The sequence below is a fragment of the Heterodontus francisci genome, chromosome 12 (genome assembly GCF_036365525.1).
Source record: "Heterodontus francisci isolate sHetFra1 chromosome 12, sHetFra1.hap1, whole genome shotgun sequence".
In the NCBI taxonomy this organism is placed as follows: domain Eukaryota; kingdom Metazoa; phylum Chordata; class Chondrichthyes; order Heterodontiformes; family Heterodontidae; genus Heterodontus; species Heterodontus francisci.
The window spans coordinates 100,200,808-100,216,277 of record NC_090382.1 but is presented as its reverse complement, the minus strand read 5'-3'; the positions used below and the strand labels follow the sequence as shown (position 1 = coordinate 100,216,277).

The window sequence follows — 15,470 nt, the reverse complement described above, 5'->3', positions numbered from 1 at the left end:
TTTGCAGACGACACTAAGATTGGTGGAGTAGCAGATAGTGAAGGGGACTGTCAGAGAATACAGCAGAATATAGATAGATTGGAGAGTTGGGCAGAGAAATGGCAGATGGAGTTCAATCAGGGCAAATGCGAGGTGATGCATTTTGGAAGATCCAATTCAAGAGTGAACTATACAGTAAATGGAAAAGTCCTGGGGAAAATTGATGTCCAGAGAGATTTGGGTGTTCAGGTCCACTGTTCCCTGAAGGTGGCAACGCAGGTAAATAGAGTGGTCAAGAAGGCATACGGCATGCTTTCCTTCATCGGACGGGGCATTGAGTACAAGAGTTGGCTGGTCATGTTACAGTTGTATAGGACTTTGGTTCGGCCACATTTGGAATACTGCGTACAGTTCTGGTCGCCACATTATCAAAAGGATGTGGATGCTTTGGAGAGGGTGCAGAGGAGGTTCACCAGGATGTTGCCTGGTATGGAGGGCGCTAGCTATGAAGAGAGGTTGAGTAGATTAGGATTATTTTCATTAGAAAGACGGAGGTTGAGGGGGGACCTGATTGAGGTGTACAAAATCATGAGAGGTATAGACAGGGTGGATAGCAAGAAGCTTTTTCCCAGAGTGGGGGTTTCAATTACTAGAGGACACGAGTTCAAAGTGAAAGGGGAAAAGTTTAGGGGGGATATGCGTGGAAAGTTCTTTACGCAGAGGGTGGTGGGCACCTGGAACGCATTGCCAGCGGAGGTGGTAGATGCGGGCACGACGGAGTCTTTTAAGATGTATCTGGACAGATACATGAATGGGCAGGAAGAAAAGAGATACAGAAGCTTAGAAAATAGGCAACATGTTTAGAGAGAGGATCTGGATCGGCGCAGGCTTGGAGGGCCGAAGGGCCTGTTCCTGTGCTGTAATTATCTTTGTTCTTTGTTCACCCGAGAGGCAGACAGAGCCTTGATTTAACATTTTCCACTTTGGCAGGAAGAATAAAAAAGCATATTATCTAAATGGTGAGAGATTGCAGAGCTCTGAGATGCAGAGGGATCTAGTGCATGAATCACAAAAGGTGAGTATGCAGGTACAGCATGCAAATGGAAAGCTAATAGAATGTTATCGTTTATTGCGAGGGGAATTAAATACAGAAGTAGGGAGATTATGCTTCAGTTATACAGGGCATTGGTGAGACCACATCTGGAGTACTATGTACATTATTGGTTTCCTTATTTAAGGAAGGATGTAAATGCGTAGGAAGCAGTTCACTAGACTTATACCCAGAATGGGCAGGTTGTCTTATGAGGAAAGGTTGGACAGGCTAGGCTTGTATCTGCTGGAGTTAAGAGTCAGAGGCAACTTGATGGAAACATAGGATTCTGTGGGGTCTTGACAGGGTGGATGTGGAAACAATGTTTCCTCTTGTGGGAGAATCTAGAACTAGGGGTCACTGTTTAAAAATAAAGGGTCACCCATTTAAGACAGAGATGAGGAGAATTTTCTTTGGAGCTCTTCCTCAAAAGGCGGTGGAAGCAGAGTCTTTGTATATTTTTAAGGCAGAGGTAGGCAGATTCTTGATAAGCAAAGGGGTGAAATGTTATTGCGGGTAGGCGGGAATGTAAAGTTGAGGTTACAATCAGATCAGCCATGATCTTGTTGAATAGCGGAGCAGTCTTGAGGATCCGAATAGCCTACTCATGCTCCTAATTCCTATGTTCGTACGTATCTCCTCTGAAAGGCCACACCTTAGACTATTCAGCATTTCTTTGGTACTGCACTGAAGTGTCAATGTAAATGTGTGCTCAAGTCTCTGGTCTGGGACTTGAACCCATAACCTGCTGACTCAGAAGCGTGAGTGCTACCACTGAGGCACAGCTGGAAACTTGCACAATATTTACCTCCCTAGTCCAAACACAGAGGCGAACATCAGCACTCCTGATATCATATAGGAAAGATCAGCTAACGCAGCACAGTACAGGGACTTGGAACTCCCTTGATTTTATGGTTCAAAATGCACAAAACACTACATTTATCTATTGATGCATCACAGAAGCTTTTGTGCTGCTGTCACTGGAAGCTCCTCAAATAAATTCTTTCAAGGACTCTTTCCGAGCATTTTTAGATTTGCTTCATTTAACTTATGAAAGTAAGAAATCAATCTTCACAATCTTTGAAGTTATATATTCACGGAAGGCAGCAGGGAAAGCAACAGAATCATTTTTGATAATCCTCTGCTTGCTGGAAAAGCGTCAGGATGCATCAGGATACTATAAATGTAAAAAGCATGAAACTGCTTGAGGAATAAAAATAACAAAATGCTCTGTAGAAATATACAACACCAACATTTCTCAGTTGAGATAAAGCCATCGCCTGAAGGTACAAGTTAGAGCTGACTGATTCTGAAGCATACGCTCCCTCTCCACACTGAGGCTGAAAGAGCAAGGCTTGCTGCCAACAAATTTTTAAAAATGCACTAGGAATTAGTCTGGAGTTTTGTCATCGTCATCCTGTAATCAAGAATTAAGATAGTAAAAATGTCTGATGCCAAACTTTTATAGTTTTCAATGGGAAGAAACGTTTTGCATATGTATCAAGCACGGTAACTTAGAATCATCAATCTTATGAAAGAATTTAAACAGTCCTTAGCTTCAAAGTGGCATGCAGTGACTTTGGGATACTCTGTACTGAATGTGGATCCTGACGTTAACACTGATTCAACAGGCTTTTATTTCACTGCCATATCACTTTCCCAATAATTAGCATTTCACCTGTTGAAAAGCACACAATTTCTGCCAGCTGAAAGTGATCGGTTTTGTCATGTGCTAAAAATGTCATTCCTCTCCAGCACTCCCACAACAATATCATTTCAAACATGAGTCGTCATCCAGATGTCCAAGAATATTTACAAAGAAAGCACATTGAAGGAAAGTCAACTTTTAGTTCCAACTTCAAGCACTTGCCACTTCATGAGGGAGGAATCATGAATATTTGACAGCCTTCTTTTATCTGGACAACTCATGCTCTACCTCTTATGAATCAAACATTAAGTGATAATAATGGGGAGAAGGATAAATCTGGCAGGCAAATCAGTTTACCATTGCTGATGAGGAAACTTATAGAAACAATAGTCCAGGAGAAAATTACCACTTGGACAAGTGTGGACTAATAAAGGAGAGTCAGCACAGATTTGTTATGTCACCTCCTGACTCCCCAAAAAGCCTGTCCGCCATCTACAAGGCAGGAGTGTGATGGAATACTCTCCATTTGTCTGGATGGGTGCAGCTCCAACAACACTCAAGAAGCTTGACACCATCCAGGACAAGGCAACCCGCTTGATTGGCTTCCCATCCACAAACATTTACTCCCTCCAACACCGACGCACAGTGGCAGCAGGGTGTACCATCTACAAGATGCATTGCAACAATGCACCAAGGCTTAGACGGCACCTTCCAAACCCCCGAACTCTACCAGCTAGAAGGACTAGGGCAGCGAATGCATGGGAACACCACCACCTGCAAGTTCTCCTCCAAGCCACACACCATACTGACTTGGAAATATATCGTCGTTCCTTCACTGTCACTGGGTCACAATCCTGGAACTCCCTTCCTAACAGCACTGTGGGTGTACCTGCTCCACATGGACTGCAGTGGTTCAAGAAGGCAGCTCATCCCCACCTTCTCAAGAGCAATTAGGGATGGGTAATAAATGCTGGCCTAGCCAGTGACGCCCACATCCCATGAACGAATAAAAAAAAAATTATGCTTGACTAACTTGATTGAGTTTTTTTTCTTGAGGTAGCAGAAAGGGTCGATGAGGACAATACAATTCATGTCATGAATATGGACTTTCAAAGGCATTTGATAAAGTATCACATAATAGGCTTCTTATCAAAATTGAAGCCCATGGGATAAAAGTAGCAGCATGGATACAAAATTGGCTTCGCGTCAGGAAACAGAATTGTGGTGAATGGCGATTCTTTTGTACTGGGGCGGGGTGGGGGTGGAAAGAGATACAGTAGTCTTCCCCAGGGTTCAGTGCTAGAACCTCTCATGTTTTTGATATGCATTAATGATTTGGACTTGACATAAGGGTAGAGTTTTGAAATCTGTAGATAGCACAAAATTTGGAAGGGTAGTAAACAGTGAGGAAGAAACTAAGAGATTTCAAGAAGACATAGGCTGGCGGAATGGGCGGACAGTGGTCGATGAAATTCAATGGCAAAAAATGAAGGGTAATACATTTTGGAAGGACAAATGAGGAAAGACAACACAATCTAAATGGCACAATTTTAAAGGGGGGCATGAACCGACAGACCAGGGAGTGTTTGTAGACAAATCTTCTAAATTCACTGGACATATTAACAAAACAGTTAATAAAGCTTGTGGGATTCTGAACTTTATAAATAGAGGTATAGCGTACAAAAGCCAGGAAGTTGTGCTAAACCTACATAAAACACTAGTTCAGCCCCATCTAGAGTACTGTGCCCAATTCCAGGCACTGCACTTTAGGAAGAATGTGGAAATTTTGCAGATGGTACAGAAGAAATTTACCAGAATGGTTCCAGGGGGGATGAGGGATTACAGTTATGTGGATAAAGTTAGGATTGTTCTTAAAGCAGTGAAGACTAAGAGGAGATTTGATAAAGGTGTTTATTTACTCGCTCTAAACCCTTGGATTTTTAAAGAGAAACTGCTTCCAGTGGCCGAAGGGTTAATGACCAGAGGTTACAGATTTAAGGTGATTGGCAAAAGAACTAGAGGCAACAGGAGGAAAAACTTTTTTCATGTAATGAGTGTTTAGGATTTGGAATGCATTGCCTGAGAGGGCAGTGGAAACAGATCCAATAGTAGCTTTCAAAATGGAAAAGGATAAATACCTGAAGGAGGAAACAAAATTCAGGGATATGGAGAAAGAGAAAATGTGAAAGAATAACTGGAATGCTCTGCTAAAGAGCCTTTGGTTCTTTTGACAAGCACCTTAAATTTGTGTCCTCTGGCATTGATTCTTCAGCAATTGGAAACCTTTTCTATTTACTTTACCTAAACCCTATATGGTTTTAATGCCTCTATCAAATCTACTCAGACTAGATGGGCTAAATGGCCTCTTTCTGTGCTCTACTATTCTGTGGTGATTCTATAAAACCAGGAGATGACAACTGTAAGATACAAAGCTGCAAGCAAAAATGTTTCTCTTGTGACATCAACAGTAAGCATGTTGTAATCATTAGTTAACATTAGATGCAAATCTCAAATTACTGCAGCAATTAGCAGAAGTTCTCAAATTTTTCAAGCTTAATTTACAAAAGGTTTCTACTGGAAGCTTGTGAGCTACAGAAATAAACATAGCAACTCACTAAACACTTATGAGAAGTTCTCTCTTTGGCCGAGATAGTCCCGTGCATTCAATTAACTGTCATTTGTTTTCTGGTTTATATTTTAAGTTTTACGCAATAATATTGCTAATCAACACGGAATGTTAAGTCAACCATCAAACCTTCACCTTACAAAAGCATTCTCAGTTTTTGTACCTACTGTACTTTTCAAAATAATAATCCCAGTTCTCACATCATTAAGTCTATTTTAGTACTCTGGTAATAATGACTTAAGATTGCATTACACAAGGGTCCTTAAATTACACAGGCACATTAAAAAAACATGACAGAAATATCTTCCATAAAGCCCGCTTATTCAAAAGGTTTAAATCTGTAGCAGAGCACCAACATGTGGAATGCAATGCAGATTCAGAACATGATAATACTCAATTCCCAACGTCAGCCTGGTTTTCTGATTCATTCCTTTGAGAACAATTTCTTCTGTAATGACTGGATGTGGTACACCTTTTCAACTTCCAAATGCAAATGTGTCCCCAATACAATGTGCTGTTACTGTAGGTTATGAAGTAGAATGGCAGATGTGTTTCTTACTTGACATTTCATATGCTGCTCAGTGATTATTCCATGAATTAAATGCAATGCAATTTCACAGAAGTGAAACTGAATAGTTTTCACAAGTACAAAAGACTTATCAAATGAACATAATTTTTTTTATTCCAGAAAAACCAAAATATATAAAGAACTATCCCAAATTCACTGAATACAAGTAAATGTTTAACTTAACGGTGTTTTATTAAGAGAAAAGGAACGTTGTCCTTACCAGATACAGGATGGATGCCAGGAGGCGGCGGCTGCCCAGGTGGTGGTATTGGGGGTAACCTCAGGTTTGGAGGGAGACCTGGTAAGGGCGGAGGTAAGTGATGTCCTGGTGGGGGCAACTGATGGCCTGGCGGGGGTAAGCCTGGAGGTGGCGGCGGAAAAGGAATCATTCCAGGAAGAGTGACATCTTCCACTATTAGTGGGTCATTGCCATGATCAAAGAGGCAGAGGTCACCACGCATGCAGAAACCTTTCTCTAAATATAAGACATCAAATTCAGTACAAATTTTTCTACAAGTTTTCTGGTTCTCACTCACATCATTCAGATTTTAATTTAAGGCACAAGAGTGATTCTATGGGGGCGTGGGGAAAGAAAGAGGAAACAACTTATCCTGCAACCATCCAAATGTGACAGTATGCATTCACTACACAGTGTGCATAAACACAGGTGCCTTGATTGCTGATAGCTGAAAAACTGTTTTCAATTAGGTATAAAAATATTTTGTTAGGTGTCTCTCGTTCTACAGACCATTGGCTACCTCTAATTATTGGTCCTGCAGCTTTGATATTCAGCCCGGTAATCATGTATTATTTTGAATATGGCACAAGCATGTTTTCAGTTCTAAAAGGATTAAAGCAAATCTGATAAACAAATCATAGCTCCAGGATAGCACATTAAGTTCTGCCTGTAGAGCACTAAAATTCAGCCTATTACACGTTTGATTTTGATCCTTCCTATTACCTTTCATTTACAGCCAAATTTCAACTGGATGCATTACACAGCTTCATTTGCCTGGCCCTTACATTATGGATATTAAACAGGAGTTTGCTACATAGCACAGAGTTTCAGTGCAGGCCTTCGCGGCAACATTCACCACCAAAATAAAAATGGAATAGTAGGAATTAAATTCTGACTCAAATGTATTTTGTAAAAGAAATGAAAGTTGCGCATGTTTCTTACCATCATAGTCTCTGCAGCGGCGCTTTGGGGCTGCATTTCTACCAAAGGAGTTTGTGCCTGTGTGGTTGTTATAGAAATTAGACCAGCTCTCAGTAGTGTTGTCAGGGTGGTGGGCAGGAGCTACCACAGTTACTGCACTAGGAGCAGCATGTCCTCCAGAGAAGTACTGTTCAGCTGAACTACTCGATGACGTGCAACTAGGAACATACATGTTCTCCGAGCCCTCGTTTCTTTCCAATTCAAACTTGGTTCTGTCTTTATGTTGCTCTGTTCATTAAAAAAAAAGTGTTACTTAAACTAAAGTTTTACAAAATTAGATGAATTTTTCAAATTAAGAAGCAATACCAAAAATGGTTATGCAAGGTTGTCAAATTATACCCGACAATGACTGCGCAATTTAAATTTAGTATTTATAAAATAAGTATTCACAAGCATCAACCTGCTCCCCTAAAAGTACGTTCACAGCCCTACAAAAGGCTGAAAGCAGTCCATATATTTATGCTCATGTTAATTTTGCTCTTCAATCAAGCACCATGTGGAATGTAGCATTTGCCGAATAGGTCAGCTTCTTATCTTGCAATATACTGCCAATACCCTGATACAACCATCTTCCAATAGGAAGCAGTTCAGAGTTTTGCATGGCAAGGATACCATCTTTATTAAAATCTGCACTTTTCAGTGAACTGTTTCTTGTATTTAGCTACATCGCTGATAAAAAACAATAAGCCAGCAGTTACCTTAGCATATTTTTTAAATGCTCATTTAAATTTTATTCAGTGTCTCAAGCAAAGCTTCATCCAAGCCACTGGAGTCCATGGTATGCTATGCTTTAATGCTAGGCCCTTACTTGATGACCATTAAATCTGAATTTGCAATATGCAGGCCATCGACACAACATTCATTATCAAACTTCAAAATGGAATAGTAGGAAGTAAATTGACTTCAAAATATTTGACAAAAACATAAAAGCTGTGCACTTTACTTAGCCATAGTTTCATAAGTGAGATTTATAGTACAAAAGCAAAATACTGCAGTTGCGAGAAATTTCAAACGAGAACATCCGCAGTATTTTGCGTTTGTATCAGCATTTTCTGATTTCATTTAAAGTTTATAGTAGTAACAGTCCAGAGGAAACCATGTCTGATAAATGTTTTGTTTTTCAAACCTGCTTTTTTACATTTTTTCTCTGCATCTGGGCTCAGAAGCTAAGAGCTCCCCACTGGCATTCACAGATGCAGAAAATTGTACTTTAATATAAAAAGAGCTGTATATGCTGATCTTTGTCAGTTGCTGGGTTCTTCCATCCTTTCACAAAGGCAAACACTTTCAAATGGGGCTTACCACCTGGTGCCCTGGTTGAGAAATGTTGAAGCTATTGCAAGTACAGCTGACAGATTCAAGCAACAGACAGCTAGGGACACGACCTGGAATCCAGAGGGACTATGATGTTCCCTTGCAATGCATTGCTCGGCATCTCTAAACATTAAGCTGAAAAGGATCCCCTCATAAAACATTGTGAATTAGCTTTCTTTAGTAGCATTGTAAGTCACAGCCCACCAGTCTATTAATTTATTAATGTGACAATGGAAATTTTTCAGATGCATCTGTTAAGATCAAGCCATGACTGGTCCTTTCCAATACTTAGCCCAATTTGCAAGAATTCCTTGCTTCCCAGCATCAGCTACAGAGATAAAAGCAAGTCAAATCAAGTGACCAGAAATAGAAAAGTCTGGAACTATTTCTAACCTCAAATGCCCGACGGAATCAATTATCAGCATGAATTCTAATATGAAAAACAACGACAGGTGTGATAGAGAATAAATACTCAATTCTTTCATTGTCCCATTGCGTTTAGCGAACAGCTCTGCGCTTCACACTCTTGAGTAAGTGAAATGCATTTTAAAGTACTTGTTTCTTTTTGGAAAGCAATATTTTTTGATTAAATTTTATCTTCTTTAACCTGTTCTTCAACCGCCATGCAAGTTGAATACTGTGCATAAAAAAAACCTGTATAAGGATCCAGATGAAAGGATTAATCAACATACTCCAGGGGCCTAAATCCTTTAAACACAGGCATCCTATTAAGATCTCAGAAAAACATTCAAAAATTGCCAAAATACTTACGGTATGGTCTCCATCTAGACCTGGGAAAATATCAAGCAGTCTGAATTTCCTTTCTCAAGGCCTATACAATCAGTCTAGTCGTTGTTGTAATGTAGGAAACATAGCAGCCAATTTGAAAACATGCATGGTCCCACAAATAGCAAAGTAATAATGACCAGATAATCCCTTTTTGAGATGTTGTTTGAGGGATAAATATTGGCCAGGCCATTGACTGGACAAAACTCACTTGCTTTTCTTGAAATTGAAACTTGGGACCTTTTATATCCACCCGAATGTGCAGACAGGGTCTCAATTTAATGCCTCATTCAAACGATGGAACCTATGAAGATGCAGCATTGTCTCAATACTGCACTGGTCTAACAGTCTAGATAAGGTGCACAAGTCCGTGGAGTGGGTCTTAAACTCTCAGCCTGCTGACTCAGAGGCCATCACGGAGCTAAAACTGAAGGTGTAAAAGTAGTAGGCACCAAGAGTCAGAGTTCCAGTCATAAAAATCAATCTTCAAATCTGGCTCTAAAAACAAGAAATGCTGGAAATACTCAGCAGGTCTGGCAGCATCTGTGGAGAGAGAAGCAGAGTTAACATTTCAGGTCAGTGACCCTTCTTCAAACTGACAAATACTAGAAGTGTGAAAAAGTTTAAGAAAGTAAAGCGGGGGGGAGGTGAGGCAAGAGATACCAAAAGAGAAAGTGTTGATGGGACAAGGTCACAGAGAATAACTGACCAGAAGGTCATGGAACAAAGGCAAATGGTATGTTAATGGTGTGCTGAAAGACAAAGCTTTAGTAGAGAGAGGGTGTGAATAGACTGTAAAGCACATAGCACTCCAAGCACAAACATTAAAATAATTTTAAAAAACAGAAACAGTGGCTAGGCACAGTAGAAACAAACTAAGCACACTAAAAAACCTAAAATAAAATAACCAAATAAAAAAGAAAAAAGGAGAAAAAGATAAAAATAACTTAACATTAAAAGGGAGGGGGCCCCCCTCATGTTCTGAAATTATTGAATTCAATGTTCAGTCCAGTAGGCTGTAGCGTGCCTAATCGGTAAATGAGATGCTGTTCCTCGAGCTTGCGTTGATGTTCGCTGGAACACTGCAGCAATCCCAGGACAGAGATGCGAGCATGAGAGCAGGAGGGGTGTTGAAATGGCCCCTTGCTGGCCACTTACATTTCTAATATTTGTCAGTTCTAAAGAAGGGTCACTGACTTGAAATGTTAACTCTGCTTCTCTCTCCACAGATGCTGTCAGACCTGAATATTTACAGCATTTCTTGATTTTATTTCAGATTTCCAGCATCTGCAGTATTTTGCTTTTATTCAAATCTGGCTACCTATATTATACATACTACAGGGTGGCATTTAGCATAGATGTGCAGTGCTTCACACAGGGTAACTTGGAGAGGCAGGGATTAATCAAGGATAGTCAGCATGGCTTTGTCAGGGGGAAGTCACATCTAACAAATTTGATTGAATTGTTCGAGGAGGTGACTAGGTGCGTAGATGAGGGTAAAGCAGTTGATGTAGTCTACATGGACTTCAGTAAGGCTTTTGATAAGGTCCCACATGGGAGATTGGTCAAGAAGGTAAGAGCCCATGGGATCCAAGGCAATTTGGCAAACTGGATCCACAATTGGCTTAGTGGCAGGAGACAGAGGGTGATGGTTGAGGCTTGTTTTTGCGATTGGATGCCTGTGACCAGTGGTGTACCACAGGGATCAGTGCTGGGACCTTTGCTGTTTGTCGTGTACATTAATGATTTAGACGCGAATATAGGAGGTATAATCAGTAAGTTCACAGATGACACAAAAATCAGTGGTGTCATAAATAGTGAGGAGGAAAGCCTTAGATTACAGGACGATATAGATGGGCTGGTAAGATGGGCAGAGCAGTGGCAAATGGAATTTAATCCTGAGAAGTGTGAGGTGATGCATTTTGGGAGGACGAACAAGGCAAGGGAATATACAATGGTTGGCAGGACCCTAGGAAGTACAGAGGGTCAGAGGACCTTGGTGTACTTGTCCATAGATCACTGAAGGCAGCAGCACAGACAGATAAGGCGCTTAGGAAGGCATATGGGATACTTGTCTTTATTAGCCAAGACACAGAATATAAGAGCACAGAGGCTATGATGGAGCTGTATAAAATGCTAGTTAGGTCACAACTGGAGTACTGTGTACAGTTCTGGTCGCCACACTATAGGAAGGATGTGAATGCACTGGAGAGGGTGCAGAGTAGATTCACCAGGATGTTGCCTGGGCTGGAGCATTTCAGCTATGAAGAGAGACTGAAAAGGCTAGGGTTTAGAGCAGAGAAGGCTGAGGGGGGACATGCTTGAGGTATACAAAGTTATGAGGGGCATTGATAGGTTAGATAGGAAGAAACTTTTTCCCTTGGCAGAGAGACTAAATCCATTTAGTCTGCCTAGCTGCAGTCCCAGCAGTGGTAAGTAATGATATGTTTATCTTCAAGATACTTGTTCAACTTTACCGAGAAGGGATCCAAGCTACTTGCCAGTACAAAGTTCTTTGGTAAACCATTCTAAAACCCAACCACCATTGTAGTAAAACAATAATTTCTTACGGTCTGCCTGAATTTGACTCTCTTCAGCTTATACTTGTGCTCCTAAATCAAATACTCCTAACTGATTCTCAACATCCCTCAATCTCATTAGATTGAATAACTCCAGTTTATAATCTCCCAGTTTTCTCTTCCAACAACAGTCCCAGTTCTTAGAGTCAATTCTCATGTTTTACTCTCTGGTCCCCTATTTATTGTGAGAGCTCTTCTTTACACCCTTTCCAGGTCTAGGCTGCTCAACAATGCTAGGATAACATCCTTCAGTCTACACTATTCCTTAATTTGCACAAGACATTCCATATGCTTCTTTGGCAGCAGCCAGACATTGGCTTGATTTCTTGATGGAAGCCTTTCTTGATATGCCTTATTGAGAATTTTCCTGATTAATGCTATAATTTCTCTGCTTATTTTGCATCTCGAAGTGCATGACTTCACAATTATCTACATTAAACTTCCCCCTCAAATTGCCTGCTCATGGTTTAAATAGTCCTAAAGCTTGTCCCCACCTTCTACCGTATTAACCAAACTATTATTTTAGTGTTCTCATCCTTGTTTCAAAATCCCTGCATGCAGACAGTAAATAGGCTACTCACCAGTGCACCATCCTTTTCCCACTCACACAAAAATTACAAGTGCTGAAGAAGGAGGAAGAGTTGTCGAGATCTGAAGTCAAAAAATTAAAGCCCGGATGTTTCACCTATTAGCTTACCTCTGCTAGTGCTGTTGCTGCGCCCAAGATCTCGAGTCCGGTCTCGACTGCGACTGCGACTTCGACTTGTGCTCTTTGTTGGACTGTGACTATAACTTCTGCCCCTACGGCGGTCATACCGTTCTCGGTAAAGGTCTCTGGGATGAGGATATCTCTCAAAATCTCTGCGTCGTCGTTCTTCACGCTTTTTGTCATCACGAGTTCTGACAAATTGAAAAAAACGCATCATACTTGTGCTTGTAACAAAGTTATGGTCCTTCAGATCAAAATTTGATTTAAAAACTTAATCAAACTCCAGCTCAATTATAAGTTAGGCAGAGCACAAAGCACTATGGGAACAGCCTGAGGTGATTTAAACAGAGTAGGAATAACAGAATCAGCAGAGTACTTAAAACAAATACAGAGGGCATTTGAGAAAGTGGTGCAACAGACATAACAACACAAGGATGGGTGGCGGTGGTACCTTTACAGTTAAACATTTAATTTAACCTACCTATAACTTAAACTCGATCAAGTAATTGGTTAAAAAAACCAAAGTTGATTAAATACATACACGTTAATTAACTAAATAAATAAAACAAAGTTGCGGATGGCAGTTCAGGTGCTGTGCAGCATCTGCATGCAGGAGTTTGTGGGTAGCATTGCAATCCCGCGCAACTGCATCTGCAGCAAATGTCTGCATCTCGAGGAACTTCAGCTCAGAGTTGTAAAGCTGGAATCCGAGTTGAAGACACTGCGAGGCATCAGGGAGGGGAGAGTTACCTGGACACTCTGATCAAGGTGGCAGACACACCCTTAGGTTCGAAAGTGGGACAGGTCTGGTTCATGGTAAGGGACAGGAAGTGTGCCTGTGAGTCAGGCAGGAAAGGGGATCCCAGGTACAGGTGGTGGAGGAGCTCAGCCTCTGCCCATACCTATGTACAAGGTTCTTGCTGCCAGCATGGTGACAGTCAGCAAAGACTGGCGAGGGCAAAGAATGCAGGATGGATGACCAAACTGACCAAAGCACAGGAGGCTATTCAAGTGAGGGGAGTGAAAAGGAATGTGGTAGTAGTACTGGGCCGTATTTTCAGAGAGACAGATACTGTTCCCTGCAGCAATGGCTGGGTGTTCCAAAGGTTGTGTTGCCTACTCAGTGCCATGGCTAAGGACATCTTGTGGCTGGAGAAGAACGTGAAGTGGGAGGAGACGGTTCCTGTTGTTGTGGTCCACGCAGGAAACAGCTACATAGATAGAACTAGGAATGAGATTCTGCTGAGAGTGGTTGAGGAGATTGCGTCCTAAATTAAAGGTAAAATCTCACAGGGAAAAATCCCTGGATGGTTATTTGAGGCTCATGCAAATTAGCATGGGGACAAATAGATTAGAAGGCTATATGCATTGCTGAAAGATCAGTGTGGGAGGCAGGGGGTTTCAGTTCATGGGGCACTGACACCAGTACTGGGGAAAGGGGGAGCTGTTCCATTGGGACGGTCTCCACTTAAAACTTGGCTAGGACCAGTGCCCTGGTGAATCAAATAATTAGGGCAGTGGATTGAGATTTAAAATATTGAAGGGGGACAATAGAAAGAGCCAGGAAAGGATAAATTCAAAATGTGCAGATCTGCAAATACCTTTCTGAACAAAAAGGACATATTCGGAAATAATTTGCTTAAAAACAAAAGACCGGTTTTGTCGTTCACTGACAAAACACTTGCTTCAGTTAAAACCATTTGGGTCACTGTGCATTCAACCCATTACAAGATACATGAGCATCCACTATATTGCTACGCTATATTAATCTTGAAATGCGCTTGCAAAATTTTACTGTTGCTATCAGAGAAGAATTAATTTGAACACAAAATCTCTCAATCAAAATTGCCTGCTTTCCCCATAATTATAATCCACCAAGGAAAACTGGAATGTACAGTGATCAAAATGTGCAAATGTGACAGTGCTATTTCATTTGTTGGGCATTAGTTATGGAGAAACAGAGGCATTCTTGCATTTCTCATTTTAAGAGGGATATCATCTCCAACGTCTTAATCCATTTTATATTGTAATATTACAAAAATCAGAAGAGCAATGAAACTGAGGTGATATGATTACCATTACTTATCATGCTAAATAAGTACATTGTGGTGCAATACATTAAAACTAATATTCATAATTCATGAAAAACAAAGCAACAGAATACACAAGTAATACTTCTGCTGGCTGTAGCTAGTTGCTCTACTTGGCATTATCAAAAATAAGTAGAAGGGGGCATTTTTCCTGAGCCTACTGCATCCTCAAAACAAAATCAAAACCTTTTTGAAAAAAAAACTAGTTTGCATACTTGCTTTATGTCCAAAATCAGAAAAAGTAGCTGACTGGTGATTAAATCAATCATATTTGACACAACTGTACTTGTACTGAAAGCAAGCTCAAGTCTGAGATTTTCAGGTAATAATTTGGGTTAAAGCACATACCTTGTATCAATAGATCCCAAAACAGGTTTAAAAGGACTGTGACTTTTCTTTAACATTAAAGTTTTTCTGCCATCTTGGTCTTCATCATACAAGGGAACCTGAAATAGCAATAACCAGCAAAAAAAGGGAATAAATGTTTTTCGGTTACAAATTCAGAAAAATATTTGAAGCAAAAAACTCAATGTTACTAGTGCATCTCCCTTGACAACTCACAGATAAAATGAAAAAATAAGTGGAATGATTACACCACAGCAGTTCACCCTTGTGAATACATCTTCCAAACTTCTCTCGTTATTGGTCTCTCAGACAGCTCAAACATGACACTACAACACAGCAGTAATTTTATGAAATCTGACTGACTCTGTAGAGATTTGAGTCTCTAACTTGTTACAATTTTACTACTTCGCTATCTGAAATCTGTTCGTTGTTTGGATATCCACTGCACCCATCTTCACTGTTTTGACTTCTGTCACATTTCCCACCAAATTGGTCAACGTCATCATCATTGTCAAAC

The 15,470-nt window shown here is 40.6% G+C and overlaps 1 protein-coding gene across 3 annotated transcripts in view; it reads right to left on the bottom strand.

The window, feature by feature from the left end:
* Positions 1-15,470, bottom strand: part of rbm27 (RNA binding motif protein 27) — a 217,688-nt gene that overhangs the window by 165,267 nt on the left and 36,951 nt on the right. For all 3 annotated transcript variants that reach the window (XM_068043929.1, XM_068043931.1, XM_068043932.1), the window contains exons 4-7: positions 14,957-15,054; positions 12,507-12,709; positions 7,092-7,358; positions 6,132-6,386 (exon numbers count right to left, since the gene is read on the bottom strand). In XM_068043929.1, coding sequence (XP_067900030.1) covers positions 6,132-6,386; positions 7,092-7,358; positions 12,507-12,709; positions 14,957-15,054 — 823 coding nt within the window. The remainder of the gene's footprint in view (positions 1-6,131; positions 6,387-7,091; positions 7,359-12,506; positions 12,710-14,956; positions 15,055-15,470) is intronic.